The following is a 7,965-nucleotide window of genomic DNA, read 5'->3' as shown; positions in this document are numbered from 1 at the left end:
CATCCTTGTCTTGCTTGGTCCTACCAACAAGCAGCAACAACCTTTGACTTACTGCATGCCTCTTGCTACTCTGTGGTGGGGAAAGGTCAGCACATCGCTTCAGCGCTGCCTCCAGCAGCTTCTGCAGCTCTTTCTACATATGGGACAGGAGGGGAGCTCAGGTGGTCCTTCCTGAACAAGGGGAGAGAAAGACAGCGTGCACATTCCTCGCTGGGGACATTCCACCTGGCAAGGCAACACCAGCAGAAATAACCGCTCTTCTGACAGTAATATGCCATTGCCACTTCTCTCCAGCACAGCATACTAAGGTCACAGTATCTGAACGGTGCCTTCATTCACATGTGCGCCCAAACACGCCCTCGCTGCATTCACTGTCCACTCCTACTAGTCATGAGGCATATGGACAGTCCTATGCTTGTTCTCACCTATCCAGATGGGGCGCAGAGTGACAAAGCCACAGCAGCCACAGTACAAGCCTGGCTGGGATGCCAGGTCCTTGCTGCAGTAACTTGCTGCCTACCACACCTTCATTGCCCTGGCAGCCTTCTGAGGTGGATGGGAAGCTAGCTGTGCTGTACCCACGCCTGTCTCAGCCAGAAGTCCCACTGCAGAGCACACTCACCCACACAGCCCAACATGGTAGCAACATACCTATCTGAAGAAAAGCCTGCAAATACTTTCCTGCCTACCTCAGGAAAGCTGCCACAGCTCTCACAGCCTCCACAACCACCTCAAGCACAGGGCAGTTCACCATCTCCATCAAAACATCAATGGCTTCTATACATACACCTCGGTTTGTGAATAATTTGATTTCCACTGGTTGCCTGTGAAGAAGAAACAGAGTAAGCAAGGAGAATAATGTCAAAGTGACTGTAGCGCCCTCTCCTCATTTCCCCAAATGGACAGTTGAGCCATGTGGTTCCACCCATGGTTTTCAGTATTCAGAGCCAGCTGCTCTCAAGGAGGTAGTCTCAAACTTGAGCAGGTGGAGGGTTTGCTACAAAGAGTGAACTTCAGCAGGTCTGGAGCCCTACTATGATGAAAAAAACCCACAGCCTGGATAACTGTGTGACTGTACCACCAAACACTGATGTGAAAAGCACAAGAAAAACAGGCTTTGCAAAATACAGTGATCTCTCTGCCTAGGACTTTATGCTGAGGCCATCTGCTCTGGCATTTGCAGGTTCATCTGGCAATTCATATTTATGAGTAAACAAGCAACCACTACCATCCTAGAACAAGGATGGTGCCACAAGAATAGCTTCTCTCACAGTCCTGTAGCACTTCTAATGCCATATGCTGCCAGAAGGACAGGGACTTCCATGAACTTGGAAAGTAATCAGAAAAATAAACACAATCCAACTGTTTTGACAATTCTTCTTGATAGTGAGCATTTTGCTCATCTGATCGCTTTGTGGCTCAACACCTTTGAGCATTCAGCACAAGAGCATGGAAGGATGACAAGCCATTAATCCCATTATTGGACAGAGCTGTGCAAATGGCAGAGTATGCTCATTTGGTTACTGGCAAGTCGGGTACAGTTGGGAAGGCAGGGCAAAGACAGGCAGCCACATGCAGACAAGAGGCACTAACAGCCTGCCAGAGGGCCTCTCTGAAGTAAAGCAAGAAAAGCAGCACAGCATGACAGGGGCCAGACTTGGGACCCAAAAGTATTCCCCCTGTTATTCCGTTTTCACAGACGTGCCTGATTAAAGCAAGCTAGGAGCACATGCTCCCATGCGCAAATGGAAGAAGAAAGTAAACTTCAGTAGAAATTACACCAGTAGCTCAGCTTTAGAGTAAAGTGTGAACAAAGGCAGAACCATTCTTTTTAGTCACTCAGTGGGATCAAACTCAGCCTGGCAGTCACCTCACATTCTGCTGTGAGGAAAAAGCTGTGATGTTGACAAGGCAAGGAAAAGGCCTTTTGGTACCTGAGCACCAGTGGCAGCCTCTGGCCCAAGCCATAAGTGATGTGCTGAACTTCCAAATTATTTCAACTTATACTGTAATTCTATTAATCCTATGTATTTCCTTTCTTTAATTACTGACCTTCTGAATTAAACACATCAGGGGAAAAAAAGAAGTCTTCACTGACTCATGCAGGGAGGAAGGGATGGAGGAGTATTGCTGACTCATTCAAGAGGCACAAACCCACTTGCAATATGGTGCACTGTGATGTCTTTGGGATCTGGGAGAAAAGTATGAGAGGCAGCACTCTTGCAGCTTCCTGCAGCCTCTCGCCTTTGGGCCCTGAGCTGTGCCTGCCACTCTGGTTGTGCTGGGAGGGACAAGGTGCACTCCAGAGAGTGCTACCCACCATTCCTGACATACTGCCAAGAGGAACAGTACGGCCTGCTTGAACAACACCTCAGTGTAGGGCTCACTTACAGAAGAGAATGCAGCTGCAAGGAAAAACCAAGAGGAAAAGTTCCAGGATGAGATCCCTTTCCCCACTATGAAACAGTTTTAAATAAAACATTTCTAAGGCAAAGCTCAGAGAAACAGAATGGGTATGCTAGAAAATGAGAGTAATTGCATAGAGCATTCTCTTTGTTTTACAAGCATAAATGCTGTAATTAGTGTTTCCCACATCCTGGTTTCTCTTTTTGACAGATCCCACACTGCCATCATCCCACTGTTCTAGCACTGCTGCTTTTCCTTCTTTTTACCCTGACATTGCTACAAAATTGACTATGACATTTCCAAAATTTAGCTCAAGGGCTCTCTTGAGGGAACAAAGTGGCAAAAACAAGACTGTCACTGGCATGACAGGACAGGAACAAGATCATAGAGGCAAGAACAGGAAGCACAGAAGAAAAACAAGACAGGGTATGTTATTCCTTAGCAGAAAACAAGAAGAAAAAAGTGACAGAATACATTAATATTTCATCCTAGAATTTGTTTTTGCTGTTTGAATTTAGCTCAGATGATGATACAAGACTAGAAGCCACGGAATTTGCATGCTCCGTTTTGTCAGAGGCACACTTCGCAGGAGCTGGCGTGCTCACATATGCCTGGACCTTCCTATCCTTCCCTCTTGCTTGATCTACAGCTGAAAGGAGATTTCACCTCCCAGACTGACAAGGAAGAAGGAAGAGGCAGATATCCTGGTGGATACATGTGCAAAGAGGACAAGCTGAGACCTTTGGAGACAACCACCAGGCCCATCTTCACAAGAATAAGGGAAATGCATTTGTTCAGCAACATCTTTCAAACACAAGGGCTCTGAGGGTGTAGATATTTGGTCTCAGACAAAAACCTTAAAAAGCAAAAGCACCACAGCCTCCACTTTGGGGCACCAAACTCTGCCTGTGCAAGCCTGATGGTGGTACTCCCTTACCGTTTCAGTATTTCAGTGAAGAGCTGGAGCCCTTGTTTGTGCAACTCCACATTGTTCAGCTGCAGGACATCTTGCAGACTCCTCACCAGAGATTCAATACCTGCACATGTTCAAGAGAAGTCACAGAGAGGGCTTTTAACACTCCAAATTTGAAGATGGAAGCAAAAATAATTTTTAAAAAGAAGGAAGATTTGAACAATTATTCCCTGAGCCACTGACAGAAACAACTGCCCAAAACTGCTGAGTGTTCACTCAACTCCCTGATAAAGGGCACCAACCTCCACTGCTGGAGGTAGGTCCAGAATAAAGGAAAGAATTTAGCCTTTCTTACTAAATCTACTCTTGGCCTGTCCACAGAAACACCTAATAGTAACTTAGGCGGTGTTGGTCATGATAACTGGTTATTATAATGAATGCAGGCTTATCAGGAACTCATCAGGATAGTGACACTGTAAATCCAAGCTATGTTGCACATCACAAACATGTCTGAAAGGTACTCATTTTCAGTCCTTTACCCATCCTAGCTGGAAATTGTGATTGTGTATAAAGTGTTGAAATTCAGCTAGAAGCACAACAAATGCTCACAGCATTACTGCAGTCACTCTGTCAGAAAGGTTGATGACTCACCATAGACTGTGTGACACTTTGAGAAGAAAAGGTGCTCTTCAGTTAGAAGGAGCAGACAGCAATACACCGACCAGATGAGAATTTCACTGTTGCATGAGAGACATTCAAACAGGAATTCTGCAAATGTACACACACACACACACACACAAATAAGGTCACCCTGTTAAGAGGTAGTCTGCTCATAGCATAGCACAGCTGCTCTTAGAACAAAGCAGAGCAGAGGAAGGAGAGGAAACAAGGAAGTGTAACAACAGCCACGTGGAGAATGCTTGCGTTATGAAATAGCAGGCAAGGAGAACAGACTGGATGCTTGGTGGTATGCTAGTCTTCAAAATAAGGTGAGCGGAGAGCAGACTCCTGCAGGCAGGCGTCTTCACAGCAGAAACTCAGCAGGCAGGAGCTAAATTGTGGCTCTAGCCTTTGGCACAAATGAAAAGCCACAAAGCAAGCTTTACTACAGATGCAGTGATCTCTTTTTCCTTGAAATTTTTACATCTCCCCAAAAATTTGTAAAATGAAAGCATTTCTATCTTTTGGGATTACAAAAAAATAATAAACCATCTCCCACAGCCACATTATAAAGCTAAATCCTAGACCAAATTCTCTGCAATCTTACAATATTTAGTGGTACAAGATGGAACCTCAGGCTGTCTAAGCTCATATCCAAGGTCCTGCGAGAAGGAGCTTGACCTCAAGGACTTGTGCAAATTCTTGCTGTGGAAACTCCATTCTGCCTGTTGACAGCTACTTCTATACTTTCAGTTGAAAACTTAAGTTTCTTCTATTCCTAAAATCACTTTGGCTATTTTTACTGGTATAAAATGGCCACCACTCACATTATGCCATCAGTGGATTTCATGGAGCCAGACTGATTCATAAAACAAACAGCCAGAGAGTGCTTTGATATTGGGAAATTAACAACAAGATGCTACTGCATTTCTTCACCTGGGACATCCGCATGGATAAAAGCAGGAGCATATCTGCTGGGAGAGTGAACCAGCACTGCAGCCACACAGTGAGAACTTGCTGCCTGTAACATCTCATCTCTGGTCAACAGAAGCTGTTGGGAAACAAAAGCCAAAATGAGAGAGGAAGTCAACTATGCAGATATGAGTAAGAAACAGTTTCTTCTACATTTTAAATTTTAAAACATAAATTAAGATCTCTCTTTTCACATGTATTTCATGGATTAAACTTGCTAAGGCAAGATACAATACTTGACCAAATACACTAAAAAAAGAAAAAATGCAAAATGAGAACTACAGCAGAGAAGATTAGGAGTAAGAATAGCTCTGCCCACATGTTTAGTCATGTTGGACATACAAGTGCTGTATCAGACAGACCTCAAGTGTGAGTGAGTAAAATCAGCTGAGGCCAGGAGTAAAATTTCCCCCTTTCAGGATGCAGGAATGAACAATGAGGTGATCTATGCCCATGTCCCCATTTCCCACTGCAGCCTCTATTGCTGGTGTTGGCAACTGCACACTGAAGTGCCTCAAATAAAGATTCAATACTGGCCAGCAAATTCTTTATGTCTACCAACAATTCACTACTACTTCAGCAATCACCTTTTTGAGAACAAGTGGCAGTGGATTTTCGCTTTCTAAAAAGTCAGGGTTCTCAGACTCCTCTCCTGTCTTTGAATCATTCATAAGAATGGATACAAAATGGTCACATTTCAGCAGCTCCTTTAGCAAACCTGCAGAAGGGAGAGTAAGAGTGAGCACCATACTGGGCATAGCAAGGATTATATTAACACAGGAGTATTTACAGCCTAAGACTTGTTGCCAGCTTCTTCCCCTTTCCTGCATTCCTAACAAAGGTCCTCACCTCCAGTTTAAGGAGTTTCCTCTCACTGTGTCCCCAGATACCGCCATGAGCCCCATGTCCTGCAGCCCCTTGTAGCTGATGTTTTTTGCTGGGTCAGATCTGCTCTCTGCCCCTTCTCGGAGACTGGCATGTGCACTGGTACACGGTATCAGGAGCACTCTATTCACAATGTATTCTGTGCTCCAGCATCTACCCCTAAACTGTTTCTTGGGAGAGCTCTCGACTTGCATTTTTCTCCAAGCTACAATCAGTGATCCAACAATAACTAGACATTTTCCCTGGAATACTTCCTAGAGAACTAGCATTTACCTTCCCCTTCTACTTTCACAGGCTCTTACTGAAACAGCTGTATTTAGCTAAAGGACATACACACACAAAAGTACTCAGTACAAAAGTATAGTACACAGCTACAGGTATTGATGCAAATCATCAGTACATGTCCGTACAAATTCACAAGGGGTATTGTCTGAGCTATAGATTTCTACTTTCAAAGGAATCATCGATCATTTCTAGTAGCTGAGTAGATGATCTGAGGAGCAATCTGGTTCCTGCTTACCTCCTACAAGAAAAAGGAATTCCCTGGGTGGTTTACAAACAAGCAATGTCAGAAAGGCTGAAATTGTGCTCCCCAGCAACAGTTGATATGTGCAGTTGGAAGCATAAATGCAAGGAAATGCCACTTCCACCTTAGCTTTTTAACCTAAATAACAGGATGCCCCATGTCTGAAGACCATATTTGTTAGACCCCATCCCACTGCTCTACAAAACCCACCTGTCTGTGCACAGTGTTTGCATTCAGACACTTTGAGGAATGGTCTGTTCCTAGGATAAAACATTAAATTGAGGCAGGCCAGGCCACAGTGCAAGTTCTGAAGACACTCTGAAGATTAGTCAGTGCTAGGTAAATGTGGGGCTCAGGGGACAGTGGAGGGCTGGGGGAGCTCAGCAGCAGGTCTGGGCCATGTGATTGCTATGGAGTGACAGAAAGATTGACTGCTTCAGACAAGCAGCAAAAAGCTCTTCTAGGGAACAGTCCACATTTGAGTGCCTAAACCAGCCAAGGGTTTCTTCCTCATTCTAAGCCTTCCCATGCACCTTGCAGCTTCTCTCAGCAATGCCTTACCCAAACAATTAACCTGCAGCTCCTTTGTCTGTGCATGCCCCAAGGTATTCAAGAAGAGACCACACAGCCTTTCTTGGAAGTGTGCTGAGAGCCGTTCTATGCCAACAGGAGAGGAGTACAACTTGCCATACAAGTAGCAGACAGCAGCCTTTATACCCTCATTTGGGTATGTCAAACCCATCAGCAGATGATCCACTAAATTACCTAGTGTGAGGAACAGAAACAGCAAACATTCTCACTAATGAACTGATTTTTAAAATGTACCAACCAATTTCCCTTGAAAATCTGCAAAAGCCCACTGGACAAACTGGTCCATGCAGATTAATGAACGCCACAATTAGGTGATGTGGTCACCACCATCTGTCCCTCTGAGCAGAGGGGTACAGTAACAAATTGCTAGAGGAGCTTGCTGTTCGCCATATGAAGATCCATCATCCCAGCTACTTCTACAAACAGCTAAGCTTTCTCACCAGACCCCCAGGGGCTGGACCAAGCAAAGAAGTAACTAAATGCATGTTGCCTGTGAGGGAGACCCACAAACTCTGCTTCATAGAGGCTTGTTTTGCCAGGCTGGCTAAGTGCACAATGACAAGCCTCCTATGAAGGTATTGACCTGCAACTCAGGAGGCCTGAATGCCACTCTGACTTGTGGACAGGCTTCTTGTGTGACCTTCATGAATTCACATGGGGACGAGGGAGTGCATGCATGCATATGTGTATTAGAGCTGTGAATGCTACCCTTCAGTGAGGCATGACACATTACTCACTGTGCTCTACCAGCAGTATATCAGCAAAGCTCGGGATGGCATCTGCCAGCTTGCCCAAGAGAGTGAATGTGGGCAGGCTGCCTCTCATGGTAGTGGCTTTGCACAGCTGTAGAGGAGACAGAGAAAGAAAACGTTCCACTGGTAAGAGCACAGTCCAAAGGCAGAAAGGCACCCAAACCAGGAAGCTCTCAGGGATGCATAATCATCTGGAATAGGATCTTTTCCTAAACGAGGTCCTCTTCACCACTTAGGATAAACCACAGGAAAACCCTGAA

General features: G+C 45.0%; 1 protein-coding gene across 1 annotated transcript in view; it reads right to left on the bottom strand.

Annotated features, from left to right (window-relative positions):
- The window catches only part of MEI1 (meiotic double-stranded break formation protein 1), a 35,241-nt gene that overhangs the window by 21,755 nt on the left and 5,521 nt on the right, over positions 1 to 7,965 (bottom strand). Inside the window, exons 6-13 of the mRNA XM_080391624.1 lie at positions 7,691 to 7,796; positions 6,924 to 7,127; positions 5,539 to 5,669; positions 4,916 to 5,030; positions 3,971 to 4,087; positions 3,344 to 3,443; positions 690 to 824; positions 94 to 171 (exon numbers count right to left, since the gene is read on the bottom strand). Of these exons, the coding sequence (XP_080247750.1) occupies positions 94 to 171; positions 690 to 824; positions 3,344 to 3,443; positions 3,971 to 4,087; positions 4,916 to 5,030; positions 5,539 to 5,669; positions 6,924 to 7,127; positions 7,691 to 7,796 (986 nt within the window). The remainder of the gene's footprint in view (positions 1 to 93; positions 172 to 689; positions 825 to 3,343; positions 3,444 to 3,970; positions 4,088 to 4,915; positions 5,031 to 5,538; positions 5,670 to 6,923; positions 7,128 to 7,690; positions 7,797 to 7,965) is intronic.

This window comes from Falco punctatus (genome assembly GCF_963210335.1).
Source record: "Falco punctatus genome assembly, chromosome: 6".
NCBI classification, from domain to species: domain Eukaryota; kingdom Metazoa; phylum Chordata; class Aves; order Falconiformes; family Falconidae; genus Falco; species Falco punctatus.
This window is presented reverse-complemented; position numbering and strand designations above follow the sequence as displayed.